Here is a 16034-nt window from a genome sequence, read left to right on the forward strand (position 1 = left end):
GGTATTTAAGTGGAGAATAGTAGAAGGACGGACCCATTATCTAATTTTTGTATTTTTTTAATTTAAAAAAAAGAAATCTATCTATAATTAAAAGCAGGGGATAAAAGCCCCTCATTAAGCCAAGTGTCATAATGCAAGCATGACACATGTCACATTCGGACAAGACTCCTACATATTAGGAATAAACTAACGAAGTACAATCTTAATTACATTAGGTATTTTCGATAGAACTTATTTACTCAAATTTTTTTTTGCAAAATTCTTCTAAAACCGCCGGTAAAGATTGTCTTCGAATTAATTAATTTAAATTTGTTTAAAATCATTAAATGAATGATTTTTTGCATTTATTCCAAAACCGCCGCTGAAGATTCCCTGAGTTTATTTATTAATTTAAATTTGTTTAACAAGCCTTAATTGAACGTGGGTAAAACAATTTGTTTAACAAACATTAATTGAATAACAACATTAATTGAACATGGGTAAAACAAAAAAACCGTTCAAACTTCCAGTAATATATCTAAATTAAATTTATTTTAATTATTTTTAAACAAACGTGACCGGAATCGTTTTACTCCACAAAATTTGGTAAACAAATTTTAACTTCAATTAACCCTAAATTTTATCTGCAAAGTCACGTTTTCTCTCTGCAAAGTCACCTTATTTTGAACTGTCAAACCCACGATTTACTATATTGGGTATCAACTGCTCAAAGCTCAAAATATATATTTCTTCCACATGTACAACTGCTTCAATTCTAATGTTCGTTCTTCTACCAAGATTTCAACAAAAATTACGAATTACCCAAAAGATGGCCGCTAACAATGATTTCATCAAGGATATAACTATATCAAAGATGCAATGGAAGTTGAAAGTTCGCGTTGTCCGTATGTGGGAAAAACCGGATCGTTTTAATCCTGGCTCTATATTCTCCATTGAATTGGTTCTACAAGATGAAAAGGTATTTTTATTATGTTATTGGCTTGCTAATTCCTTTCTGCTATTCGAAATTTAAATGTCAATATCCATAGATTTGTTTTGCTCTTCTAGATTTAAATGTCAATATCCAAACATTTGTTTTGCTTTTCCAGATTTTTATAGGAATATTTCGTTTAGTTCGAACTGTAAAACAAGTTTATTACCAATGCTCAGCTTTATATCCCGTATACATGTGGATAATTTGTAGTTGTTGTTTTTCTTTGACAATTGTACGCAATTAATTATTTGTACATCAGTGACATGCTTATGGAATCAGATTGAAGGAAAGAAGACCATATTAGTATTTGTTGACGCTTATAATCTAGATTAAGGTAACACCTTTTGAAAAGGGTGAACCAGATGTGAGGATATTTCCCTGTTCAATTCATTCATCCTTGGATAAGTTACACAGTTAAGTATAAAAAAAAAAGAAACAAAGGAAGAGCAGCAAGAAATCAGAAAAAGAATGTTTAAGAAGAAGTTCTTCATAAAACTCAGTATCACAATCTTCAACTCAAACAGAATTCTCAAAAGGATTTCCCTCTCAATATCCTTTTCGATTTCTTGCCTGATCGCATATTTGCATGCGCGTTGACATATTTAAGTAATGTCTGCTCCACTGTATCCTTATTTTAACTTTGCTAGATGTCTCGAGTCTACATTGCTAGAAACAGGTGATTTTCTTAAGCATGTTTTATAAACATTTGCATGACTTGCAAATCTACATTTTTTGTATTTTTTATAAACATTTACATGACTTGCAAATCTGTTTTTTTTGTGGAATTAGTGTCACTAATTAAATTGTTTAACTCTACTGTTTAAAACTAAAGCTAATATAAATACTAAACTATACAGATTTGTAATATCTTTCCTTTATTGTAACTTCTTTGTAGGGCGATCATATACATGCTTCTATTGGCAAGTCTGTTTTGCATATTTTCAACAAAAAAATTAATGAGCTTGGATTATATCTTATGGCGAACTTTATCGTCTGCCAAAACAAGGAGAGGTTCAACACCACAAAACATAGATTGATGCTGACGTTTACTCAACGGACAACAGTGGCTGAAACAATTGATCCACTTTTTCCTATGAATATCTTTGAGCTACGACCATATCATCAATTGATAAATAAAGGTGATGTCAACGAGAGTGAATTATTTGGTAATATTTGTGTTTATTTTAATTAATTTTTACATATTTTTTTTAATAGATTGTTGCTAATTTTTTTTACATCTTTAATATTCTTTAGATGTTATCGGAGAAATTGTCAATTTTAGTGAGGTACAAACGCAAAAACAAGGTGAAATTACTAGGAAGTATATGGATATCGAACTAGAAGATGATGAGTAAGAATAAACAGACAACCATCTATTAAATACATATTTTTCATAAATACATATACTAAACATTATACACTACTTCTATTTTCACAGGAGGAACAAGTTATCTGCTACATTCTGGGAGGAATTTGTTGATCAAGTTATACCTCACCTTTTAAGTTCTAACAACCAGCCTATTATTGTTGTTATGCAGCTCATAAAAGCGCATAAATTTCAAGGTAACATGCAACTATTAAATTTCACTTAACTTTTTGAAAGTTATTCATCACATGTTACATATAATTATTTTTTTCCAGATTCATATTCTGTGCGCAACACTTGGAATACATCAAAGTTGTGGATTAATCCTACTTTTCCTCAATCTGAAGAGTTTAAAACACGGTTAAATATATTTTAATAATGTATCTACACTCATATCTATCTTTTGATGTATATTTCTAACTGTAATCCTCATTTATACATATAGATTACTTTCTGTTCGAGATAGTTGCTCTGAGAGGCTTACTCAAACCATCTCTCAACAAAGTTTCTCTGTTTCAGATGAGTTACAGAAGGGCATTGCTGAAGTTAAAACAATTGCCCAATTAGTCCAGTCGATGCAAGTGAGTTCACTCTTTTTATCTTCTTTCTTTGATTTTTCAGAAGACCATCTTTTCTATTTGTTTTCTTCTGATATTTAAGCCATTGGTTATCCTATTTTACTGCATTAAAATGCCATTATACAATTATAAAATAATGACTTTTTATATGATTGGTACTCCATTTGCATAAATATGTAGAGTTGAAATAATGTTAGTTGTTATAATATTGGATGGAACACATGTCACTTATGTTTGTTCAATGTAATCGTTGGCCCAGATTGTAGTTTCTTTCTTCATATTAATGCACACAAGGGAAATATCACTAACCACTCTTATCAGTTTGTTGATCTCTTTGCATTCTTAACACTACCAGCTTTAGCAGTCGAACTAATTTGGGTGGCGCGATCAAACAAATTTTAGATTTAAGAGTCTTTCATCTTTTAAAGACAGTGTAGGTAGTCTGAACAACGTCTGTTGCCATGTCGAGCTCTTTGGTTGCCATTTTTTCTGCCTCTTACTATATATTACTATATGGTACACAAAAAGTTCCAAGCTTGACAAACCCTGAGATCACAACTGTGCCGAAGCCATAGCTTCTACCCATACCAAAGCCTGAAATTCCTGTTATGCCAACGCCTGAAGTACCAATTGTGCCGATGCCTGAGCTGTCAGCTATCCCAATACCTGACTTACCAACTTTGGCAAAACCTTATATCCCAGCTGTGCTAAAGCCCAAGCTTGCTGCTATGCCAAAGGTTGAGATCCCAGCAATGCCAAAACCCGATTTACCAAACAAACCAAAGCCTGACAATGAGTTTCTATTGTGTTCAATATTTTCATCTCTTATGTACCACAAGTTTGCGTCCATAATTAAAATGACCTGGTAAGAAAATGTAAAGACATATATTAGTATGTAGGATAACAAACTACCCCCAATATCTTACTTTCAATGTACAATACGATCTTTAGGGTGGCGCACATGGACTGCCAAATGGCAGTTCCTCAACCAGAATGCAGAAGAATTATTGTCATGCAGAATGCTGACAATGAGTTGCCATTTTTTATGCCTCTTACTATATAATACTTGATGGTACACAAAGACGCCAAATCTGATCTTACTGAAACTTCAGTCAACAAAAGCCAAATTATGTACTAAGTTACATAAAGTTGTATCAACTTTCATACGAGCAACGATACCGAAAGCTGAGATCCCAACAGTGGCAAAGCCTTAGATTACATCCGTGCCAAAGACTGAGATCTCAAATTTGTCAAAAACAGAACTTCCTCCCCTAAAAAGGCCATAGGTTCCTGCAATTCCAACACTGAGCTTCTTACAGCAATCACAAAGCCTGAGCTCTACAATAGGGCCTGAATTCACACATTGTCCAACAAAATAACCCCTCGCTGTCAGTATGTTGAGCTCTTGCCATTCTTAGTCGTAGCAGCTTTAGCATCAGAATTAATTTGCGTCGCGCGATTAAACAAACTTTTAGGTTTTTCATCTATTAAATACAGTCCAGGTAGTCTGAACAGCCTCCCCTGCCATGTCGAGCCCTTTGCTTGCCATTTTTTATGCCTCTTACTATATAATACTATATAGTACACAAAGACGCCAAATCTCATCTTACTGAAACTTCAGTCAACAAAAGCCAAATTATGTATTAAGTTACATAAAGTTGTATCAACTTCAACAAAGCAACGATTGAATTTATTAATTAACATTGAATTGGATACATTATATTCTATAAGAACTCACTTACGTAGTGAACTTGCTATAAATTAAATAGATCCGTTATGAAAAATTTAAATTATATGAATTTATGATCATTGTTTGGTTCACCATAATGCAGCTGCGTATCTGTCCATTTCAATAGTCATATACTAATACCGTATATCCAAACGCATTTGCCAAATAAATGCTGGATTGTTTCAATTGTTTGATCATCACATAAACAAGAAGCTATGTTGTCGTCACTGTAATCTGCATTTGCCGTAATATTTCTTATATGAGCAATCTATTTTTAGTTGCTACCCAATCAATGAATCTGTTCTTTTGCTGTTAACACTTGCTTTAAATTAGACTACCATTCTCCATCTTATTAGTTATAACCATTTTTCAATGGAAACACAAACGGAGAGTATAGATTGCTCTTTCCCTGCCCCACATTTTGTGAAATCTTCCTCTTCCCTTTAACATACAACATATTCCACTTTTCTTCAGCACTTAGTCCATTCAAATATATGAATTTCATACTTTATATTATCATCTCTCAGATGACATATTGGTTGACTACCATAATTTTTGAAATATAAAGTATGCAAATTATATATTATTATTTTTTGCATATATACGTGACGATTTAAAATTTAATCATTTTATTAAACAGGAAGGTCCCTGTTGGATTGTCGCAAGTATAGAAAATTTAGAACTTGATAAGTTTAACTAATGTCGCAACAGTGGTTGAAGAAGATCCGAATACACAGTTATCAGGAAATAAAATGAAAAGACCATTTAAAAAGAAGAAAACAGCATAAGGTGTTTGCAAATGTAACACTTGGAGAAAGCAAGAACTGTCTGATTAATCTTATTAGTAGTTTTATTAGTTATGAACAATGTATTTTAATCATTTCAAGATATTTATGCTGTTTCACTTTTATGTTTTAGTTAGTTTACAAATTTTATAATTATGGACGACATATTTCAAGCATTTCATGTTTCTTTCTGGTACTAAAGTCTCACTATTAAACTGCGTTTATTGTTATTTGATGTACCTTACTATTTTATCTCATTTTAGCATGTGTACCTATAAATAGTATTGAATCAAAATGTATTTGATCATGCTACTTTCAAAAACAGGTTCAGCACCAATCCAGTAATGAAAGCTTATAAAAGTACTGAAATGTTCAGATCAAAACTCCTTCTCAAAGTCAACCAGTAATCAATGGCACTCCTGAAATACATCAGATGCAAACTATGATCTTATAAAAATAGAAGTGTAAAAACGTATACTACGGAAAAGACCAAATGAAAAAGGTTAAGTGAATGAGACACAAAGATAGTAATTGCTAACCTCTTCATGAAAATAAAAAGTCCTGAAATTTAAACCATTCCCCTCAGAAACTTCATTTCAAGAAACAAAATAAGTCGTGTTACTAATGGAATCATATTCTGTCTCAATAGCTAGAAATACAGAAACGGCCGAAAATTTGTTCAGATAAAAATGGTATGAACTTATATCCGCTCTTTTGCAGATTTTCTTGCCTCCTCCTTATATACTATGTGTTGAAAGATTCGAAATACTATATATCTTAAATAATCTTCTATATATTATTAAAAGGAGAGGAAAAAGCCCTCTCCTTAAGCCAAGTGGCAGCTTAAAAAAAAGCCACATGACATAATTAGTTACTAAATTTATTATTTAGTTAATAATTAATTATTGGTTATTCTTTTTTGAATTTAAATATATAAAAAAACGAAAATAATAAAAAAATATAAAACTACCATATATATGAATATATTCATATATATTAATTGATTACTTTATTTGAATTAATAAATATAGATATCTTATAATTAACTATATAAAAAACGAAAATAAAAAAAATGAAAATATAAATATATAAAAAATAACTACCCATTCAAATTGGGGGAGTAGTTTCAAGTTACAGTTTTAAATTATTTTAAAATAAAAAAGCAAAAAAAAAAGTTATAAAAAAGGAAAAAAAGAGAAGAAAAATAACCCATTCAAATCGGGGAGTAGTTTCAAGTTGGAGTTTTTAAATAATTTTAAAATAACCCATTTTAAATAATTTTGAGATGTGTTCTGATATTCATCTAGGGGAATATTGTTGGTATATAGATGGATGAATGGAGTCAGAACAGATGATTTAAGTCATAAATTGCTTTGAAATTTTAATTGTTTCAGTAAGCAATTGTATCTCTTAGTTTCAGAGATTGGCTAAGATAGTTTTTGTCAAGGATATTTCGAGCTGGAAATTTGTTTTCTCCTCAGTCAAATGAGGATATTCTGAAATATATATGTATATATGCTGGTTTTGCTTCATGTGAGCTTGAATTTGCATATCATACCTCCTTTAATTTCAATTATCGTACTTTAACCAAGCTGAATGTTTGCTTATAAAATTATGATAAATTTTAGCCATTACTAAAATATTAATTACATTAATGCGAACTGGTACTTCTTCATGCCTATTACTGAGGCAATCTTGAATTTCTTTTTTAATTACTTTACCCAATCAATTTTTTTTAGGTTCACATTCTCTAATCTTGGTCCCAGATTTATGTATTGTTAGCTAGATGTTTCTGAGCTTGCATAAGTTCCAATATGAACTTTCCATAAATAATTCAACGGCTTAATGGTAACAAGACGTTATCCTGATATTTAGTTTTAAATGACACTTTTTGTTCATGTGATGCCTCATATATAACCTCCATGTTTATGTCGAAATAATGGTTTATCTATACCATGGGATACAAATGTAGATTATTTCTTTAATTTGTTGATGACATTTTAAAAATTATTATGGAATAGGAAATGATGATTGTTTAGTGTACGCATCCGTTTTTCTTCTTTTTTCTTATGATCTGTCTTTGTAAATTGCTGTATTAGGCAATGTTGGTGTTACGTCATATTCTTTATATTTATTTCCAGCTTTTTAAAATTAGTTGATTTGTATGTTTTATGGTTTATTCAATTTATTTGTCCTCCTACTATCACAGGAGATGGATTTGGAAAAGAAAAGAAAACACAACCTTTAGCATACATAACAAACCGTCAACATTTCCCACGATTAAATTATACAACTTTAGAGAGTTGTGCACATGTTTCATCGTCTCAATCTCAGACACAATATCCAAATTTACCTACACAACAACATTTGCAATTTGGTTTGTCAACTTCAAATGTGCAGACAAATTTTCTTCTACCTGATTTAAATGAGATACCCCTACTGCCAGGTTGTTATTATTAATAAAATTTGTAATATAAAATGAATAGTTTATTTTTACTAACGACATTTTATTATGATTTATTTTTAGAACTTGACGATGTCAATATTGATGGGGATGTAGCAGGTATGTATTTCATAAATAAATTCTTTTGCTATTAAATTACACAAATAAACTAATTTTATACTAATATTTAAATTAATGGTATTGTGAGTAATTAGTTAACGTAATAATACGTGCAAAAAATCGCAGAAATTAATGATGCAACTGACGATGAAGACGACTATGAAAGTATGTCTATGTTAACTCAAACAATTATTCATTCATGTCCCCCTTTTCAATTGTCATGGCTAATATCATATGATTTTAATACTATTTAGATCCTGATGTTGGATATGGAATTATTGACAATGAAGGTATGCATATTTTTTTAAAAAAATATGTATATACAATAAGTCGGCTTACCACGCCTTTACGTTAATGTTACATTTGCTTCTTTTATTCATAGAGTATTGGGATATATGAGATCCTACATATGAATGTGAACATTGTGGTGCTTACTTTTGGTACGAAGAAAGAATCAACAAGAAAATCAAAGCAAAAAAACCAGAGTTCTCTTTGTGTTGTAATCATGGAAAGATACTCTTACCAAAGCCAAAAGAACCTCCCACAATTTTAAAACAATTATTATTCGGATCAGGTAACAACAAAGTCTACTTTTACCATACTTTAATAGTATCTTCAAATATATGAATAAATTTTTATTCACCAACAAATAATGTTATCTAGGTCCAAAAAGTAAGCATTTCAGAGATAATATTAGAAGTTATAACTCGATGTTTTCTTTTACCTCAATGGGAGGAAAAGGGGCCAAGAACATTCAAATTATCTGGACAAAACTATCATCAAATCGGGAGTTTATTGCCTCCTGAAGGATCCACTCCCAAGTTTACCCAATTATATATATACGACACAGAAAAGGAAGTTCAGAATAGAATTCATGCACTGGGGTTAGTATTTAATTATTCCAAATTTATATATCCATGAATAATCTAACAAAAACATAAGTTAGACCAATTTTATAAAAACCTATGTTTATGCAGTCGTGGTGATAGAATAAACCAACTTCATGCTGAAATTGTTCAAGATCTGAAACAAATGCTTGATGACCAAAATGTTTTGACAAAGTCATTTAGAATGGTAAGAGACAAAATTCAGGAAGATAGTCAGTCCAATGTTAGACTCAGATTGATAGGAAAACGGAACTATGATGGAAGAAGATACAACATACCTACTATTTCAGAGGTTGTTGCTTTGGTAGTGGGAGATTTTGATGTATCTAGATGTGACCGAGACATCATCGTTGAAACACAATCTGGACATCTACAAAGGATAAATGAGTTGAATGCTGCCTATTTAGGTCTTCAGTATCCTTTATTGTTTCCATTTGGTGAAGATGGTTATAGAGAAGACATTCCTTTAAATGGAAATGATGAATCAAGTGGAGGAAGGAATTTTGTTAGCATACGTGAATATTTCGCATACAAAATTCAAGAAAGAAATGGCGAATTACCAACAATTGTGAACTCAAGACGATTATTTCAACAATTCTTGGTCGATGGATTCACAATGGTTGAATCATCTAGGTTGAAATATAACAGAACTCATCAAAAATAATTGCGAGCTCATATGTATAAAGGATTAGAAGATGCAGTTTTACAAGGAGAGATAAATCCTTCCTCTCAAGGTAAACGGGTAATTCGTTCATCCAGCTTCACAGGGGGTGCAGGATACATGATTCAAAACTATCAAGATGCTATGGCAATCTGCAAGTGGGATGGATATCCAAATCTCTTCATCACATTTACTTGCAACCCAAAGTGGCCTAAAATAAGTAGATTTGTAAAGAGCAAGGGCTTGCAACCAGAAGATCGCCCAGACATTTTATCTAGGGTGTTCAAAATCAAATTGGATCGTTTAATAAAGGATTTGAAAGAGAAACAAATTTTTGGATCGTTTAAATCAGGTATATATTTAATCTATTTTAATAAATTCTTATCATATTTGTAATCTCATTTAATAAAGCTTTTTGTCTAACATATAAATTACAACCAATTACCCCAATCTCAAATTATTATTTTTTGCAGTGATATATACTATAGAATTCCAAAAGCGTGGGTTGCCTCATGCACACATATTGCTCTTTCTTCATAATAAATATCCAAATGTTGGAGACATAGATCAAATCATTTCAGCAGAAATACCCGATGAATCGGTCGATCCGAATTATTATATGGCCGTGAAGAATTTCATGATGCATGGCCCGTGCGGTTCTGCTAGAAAATCATCTCCTTGCATGCGTCATGGTAGATGTACAAAACACTTTCCAAAGAAGTTTGTACAAAATACCACAATCGATGAAGATGGATATCCTGTATATAAAAGAAGGGACAATGGTAGAACTATCCAGAAAGAAGAAATTGAATTGGATAACAGGTATGTGGTGCCACACAATAGATATTTATTGTTGAAGTATGACACACATATAAATATTGAATGGTGCAATCAATCTCGGTCAATCAAGTACTTATTTAAGTACGTTAATAAGGGTCATGATCGTGTGACAGCAGCTTTTTCTCAAAGTGTGCATGAGGAAGACTCATCGGCTATTGATGAAATAAAAATGTATTATGATTGTCGATACATATCACCATGTGAAGCTGCTTGGAGAATTTTTAAATTCCCAATTCAGCATAGAGAACCTTCGGTAGAGAGACTTTCCTTTCATCTACCAAATGAACAAACAATTATTTTCTCTGATAATGATCCAATTGATGATGTTGCCAATAGACCAAGTGTAAAGGAATCAAAGTTTTTAAGCTGGTTTGAGGCAAATAATACATATGAAGAAGCAAGAGAATTAACTTATGCAGAACTTCCTCTTAAGTTTGTGTGGAATAAAAAACTCAAAAAGTGGGAAAAAAGAAGAAATTCTGCATTTTCAATAGGGAGAATATTCTTTGTACCCCCTGGAAGTGGAGAGCAATATTACCTTCGAATGTTGTTGAATGCCGTTAAAGGACCTAAGGGTTATGATGATTTACGCAGAATCAACAATAAAGACCATTAACTTTTAGAGGTGCATATTATGCACTTGGTTTATTAGATGATGACAAAGAGTATATAGATGCGATAAAGGAGGCAAGTAATTGGGGAATGCCATCATATCTTAGGCAATTATTTGGTATGTTACTATTATCCAATTCAATGTCACGACCAGAATGTGTTTGGGAGGCAACATGGATTTTATTATCAGATGATATTTTACATGAAGAAAGAAGAATATTGGATAATCTAGGTATACAATTCAACCATCTTCTTAAGATTTTAATATTATAAAATTGTTTAAATATTTTGGTGTTTTTTTTCCATACAAAATTTAATGTTACTATAATAAACGATTTACATTTACGCTTGCAACTTATAACCAATTAATTATTAATATTGTTTTTATGGAAACATAATTATGTAGCCTTCCAATTAAGTAAAATAACATTAATTTGCTTTCACTATTTATAAAGGAAATAATATTGCTCTTATCTTTATATGAGTCATGCCAACTATATATTTTTATGATTAATTAATTAATTATATACTTTTGTTATTTTAGAGGCTGAGCTAACAAACGATGAACTAAAGAATCGTTGTCTACAGAAGTTGGAAAATTTGTTGAAAGGTTGCGGAAGAACGTTATACAATTTTTCAACAATGCCAAGACCGGTTTTTAATGAAGAAAAAGTTGACAACACCAATAGACTAATATGTGAAGAACTGCGTTATAATAGGTGCTCTTTGTCTAAAGAACATGAACAATTATTGGTTAAATTGACAAGTGAGCAAAAGTTAGTCTATGTCAGAATTATCAAATCAGTTAATGAGGACAAAGGTGGATTTTTCTTTTTATATGGTCATGGAGGAACCGGGAAGACATTTATTTGGAGGACTTTGTCATCTGCCATCAGATGTAAAGGATATATTGTGTTAACAGTTGCATCAAGCCGAATTGCGTCTCTTTTGTTACCAGGAGGACGAACAACTGATTCTAGATTTGCAATCCCACTCAATGCAACTGAAGATTCAACATGTAATATCAAACAAGGTACTCCTTTATCAAAATTGATAAAGGATATCAAACAAGGTACTCATTTATTTGGAGGACTTTGTCATCTGCCATCAGATGTAAAGGATATATTGTGTTAACAGTTGCATCAAGCCGAATTGCGTCTCTTTTGTTACCAGGAGGACGAACAACTCATTCTAGATTTGCAATCCCACTCAATGCAACTGAAGATTCAACATGTAATATCAAACAAGGTACTCCTTTATCAAAATTGATTGTCAAAACAAAGTTAATTATTTTGGATGAAGCACCAATGATGCATAGATATTGTTTTGAAGCTCTAGACAGAACTCTAAGAGATATTCTTAGATTTAAAGATGCATCCAATTTAGATCGTCCATTTGGAGGAAAAACCGTTATTCTTGATGGTGACTTTAGACAAATACTTCCAGTCATTCCAAAAGGTACTAGACAAGATATTGTTAATGCTACCCTTAATTCTTCATATTTGTGGAATCACTGTCAAGTATTAAAGCTAACAAAAATATGAGGTTGGAAGGAAATCAGGTGGATTCACATTTGAATGATCTAAGACAATTTTCTGATTGGATTTTAGTAATAGGTGATGGTATGATTGGAAATTCTGTTGATGGTATCGATAAAGTTCACATCCCTGATGATCTTATCATCAATAATTGCGATCCAATTTGTGCGATTGTGGAAAGTACTTATCCGGATTTTTTAAGTCATTGCAGTGATATAACATACCTGAAACAAAGAGGAATTCTTGCTCCCACTCTTGATATGGTTGAATCAATCAACGAATACATGGTTTCGGTAAACAATAGTCAACCAAAAATATTTTTTAGTTCCGACACAATTTGCATGTCAGACGATGCTTTTACAGGTTTGGAACACGTACATACACCTGAATTTCTAACCACTATTAAGTGTTCTGGAATTCCAAATCATGTTATCACTTTGAAAGTGGGTGTCCCAGTGATGTTATTGAGAAATATAGACCCATCTTCAGGGCTATGTAATGGAACAAGATTAATCATCACTAGACTGGGAAATCGGGTTATTGAAGCAAAAATTTTATCGGGAAATATGGCTGGACAAAAGGTCTTCATTCCGAGAATGTCATTAACTCCATCTGATGCAAGAATACCTTTTAAGTTCCAACGAAGACAATTTCCAATAGTTGTATCGTTTGCAATGACGATAAACAAAAGTCAAGGACAATCTTTATCGCATGTTGGGTTATATTTGAAAAAACCGGTGTTCACACATGGCCAACTTTACGTTGCTCGATCACGGGTTACAAAAATAAAGAGATTAAAAATTTTGGTTTATGACGATGATGGAGAAATTTCAAATGAAGCGATAAATGTGGTTTACAAAGAGGTTTTCCGTAATTTACTTGGAGAATGAAAGGAAATCTGATACCTTTTAGCCAACTTTTTGTTCTCATGCATCTGTCTTTTGGAAAACCATATTGTAAATAATCTTCAGAAACAATACTTGCCAACTTCAATAGGTATGGTTAACTGCGATCATATGTTTTATTTTTAAAATTATCTATTTGTTTTTAAACACATTGATTATATTGCTTCTAACGACATGTTGGTGTTGGCAGTTGCTGCTGTGAAAGTTATTAATACTCGATCATGTGCCGGAAACAAACATCCAAAGCATGCATGTCATTTAGCTTCCTCGACTATGCATCTCGGTTCAATTTAAACGTAAGTTTCTACCTTTCATTTTAATATCTTCTTATTAATTAGTTGTGATAGCCGAAATTAACAGCTTTCATTTTTCTGTCATTTGGATGATAAAACATTGTATTCTCCACATAAAGCATTTCAGCAATTCTTATTATCTAAGAAGAGCAATTGTAATTGTAAAAGCCAACAATCATCTTGGACAGCATGGGATCATTCGAAAACACATCCATTTATGCATCTGTTTTTGTTAACTTACCACCCTCATCAAGGGAAACAAGCGCAAACAACAGATGCAGGCCTTTAAGTAGACTTTCAGTTGCTGTACTCTACATGAAGTAAAAGTGCATCAAGTATTTAATCCCTTGAGTAAGAGCACGACATTTTCTATATTTTTCCTTTTTATTTCAGTAACTGTCTTATCTTACAAATTGTTAATGTAGCTATGTGCAGTGTATAATAGGAAGCACTTTCCATTCGCTGTTTGTCCTGATCGAGCAGAACTTTGGTTTTCAGACGTCGTGGATATGGGAGCGACCATCAATGACTCGATTCCTTTCCGAGGTTTGTAACACTGAATCTTAACTTTATAGAATTTATCGTAGTAACATTATAAAATATGTATCATTAACCATATTGGAAGAAATCAAGTTGCTTAAGTTTTATATTATCTATGTAGTGTAATTATTTCTTCATACAAATTTATTACAGTTTTGTATGGTAGCCAACTTTTGCCACATGTCGTCAAATTATATTTAGTTACTTAAGATCGAAAATACAAAACCAGCGCTAATTAAGGCGATATTTCCAATATAGCCTTAATAATTTCTTATCGGTTTTATTGAAGTATCTAATTGCCTACTAGCTCAAACTAAGGCTACACAAGGTGGAGCCAACAAGATGAATAGGTTATTGAAGAGGATATATTACCAGATGGTCCTTGTGAAGAGGAGGAATCATCTGATAAATAAAATTACCAGGAATAACACAGTGTAAATAACAAAGGTAAGGGCAACAAACAGTAGAAAGAAAGAGAGGAGACGAGGAGAATATAGATTAAGGTTACAGTTGTCAAAAAGGAGATGATGGAGGGGAAGTGCAGAAGAATTTGAATACTAATCCTAAAAAATATTTACCTCCAGATTAACCTAATATACCTGTTGAAAAACAGGTTGGAGAAACATGAATATTGGTGGAGCTTGCAGAGGGACAAACTGTGATGTTGCAGACAGAAGCTGAAACTGGGAAGGCCAATTTAGGTGCCTCAGTTCTATTGATTCATGTGATAATACAGAAGCATGAGCAGCACGTACTGACCAAAAATTTGTTGCAGCAGTAAACAAACTTCATGACAAAAACAATACAGTCATAGTTCCAACAGGTATGCAGCAGCAGTTAGTTGACCCAATGTCAGTCAGAGGCAACAATCATGTTGGACAGAACCGTCTGTCAATTTCATGATCGAAGTAAACCTCATGTGTATTATTTTAAATTTATAGGTCGCTAATGAAGATAATTTGTTGATCGATATTGCAAACTCATCAGCCAACATAGTATATCTATTGCCGCAACAGTGATCCATGAAGATTTGAATGCACACTTATATGGAACTAAGATGAAGAGACTATTTAAATACCCTATGTAATTTGGATGCTAAAAACTGAACGTCATTTGTATTCTTTTATATTTGTAGGTCTGTAATGAAGATAACGAGTTTATCGATATTGCAAACACATCAGCCAACATACGTATATCTATTGCCGCAACAGTCGTCGAAGAAGATTTGAATGCACGGTTATATGAAATTATGCTCAACACTGTGTTTAAAATACAGAAATCAGCTTTACTTATTGCATATGTAATAGTTGGAGAAATCAAACACATTCTTATAAGTTATTTTATTAGTTAAATTGTTATGAACAACATATTTTTAGCTTTTCATTTGGAGAGGATTAAGGTTGGATATTTGCCAGACACTGTGACTGTACAAGTCGAGAATGCAGTAGTCAACTTCTTCATCCATTTAGTAGAGCAACAAGATCAAATAGTCATATAACTTCATCCATATGCTTTGTTTAAGTGTTTCTGACAGTTGAGTTCCAAGTCTATATTCAAATTAGTTCAACGGCAGCTAAAAAAAAAATAAGCCTGAATAAGAATTCACTAAATCCTGCTCACATGTATCCAATTTTGAAATTGTAAATGAAAGCGTAATGCATTAGGATCGCACCATAACAATATATGACAGTCTAAAAGAGTCGTAGCTACCTTAGCTATTTAGTTATGTATATAATCTTCTTTATCAAACTGTGTGTTTCTGCT

General features: G+C 32.1%; 1 protein-coding gene and 1 pseudogene across 2 annotated transcripts; both read left to right on the forward strand.

The window, feature by feature from the left end:
- The first annotated feature begins 631 nt into the window (after positions 1 to 631).
- Positions 632 to 3012, forward strand: LOC107766243 (uncharacterized). 2 transcript variants are annotated; one of them, XM_075241251.1, is made up of 5 exons: positions 632 to 958; positions 1869 to 2139; positions 2228 to 2324; positions 2412 to 2536; positions 2859 to 3012. In XM_075241251.1, the coding sequence occupies exons 1-5, from the start codon at positions 758 to 760 to the stop codon at positions 2996 to 2998; spliced, it is 834 nt and encodes a 277-aa protein (XP_075097352.1). In that variant the 5' UTR covers positions 632 to 757; the 3' UTR covers positions 2999 to 3012. The 2 variants fall into 2 exon arrangements, with proteins under 2 accessions (XP_075097352.1, XP_075097353.1); XM_075241252.1 differs by lacking the exon at positions 2859 to 3012 and adding an exon at positions 2615 to 2793.
- Positions 3013 to 8924: 5912 nt separating this feature from the next.
- LOC107801364 (uncharacterized) lies at positions 8925 to 15607 on the forward strand (annotated as a pseudogene).
- Positions 15608 to 16034: the final 427 nt, after the last annotated feature.

This window comes from Nicotiana tabacum, chromosome 20 (genome assembly GCF_000715075.1).
Source record: "Nicotiana tabacum cultivar K326 chromosome 20, ASM71507v2, whole genome shotgun sequence".
In the NCBI taxonomy this organism is placed as follows: domain Eukaryota; kingdom Viridiplantae; phylum Streptophyta; class Magnoliopsida; order Solanales; family Solanaceae; genus Nicotiana; species Nicotiana tabacum.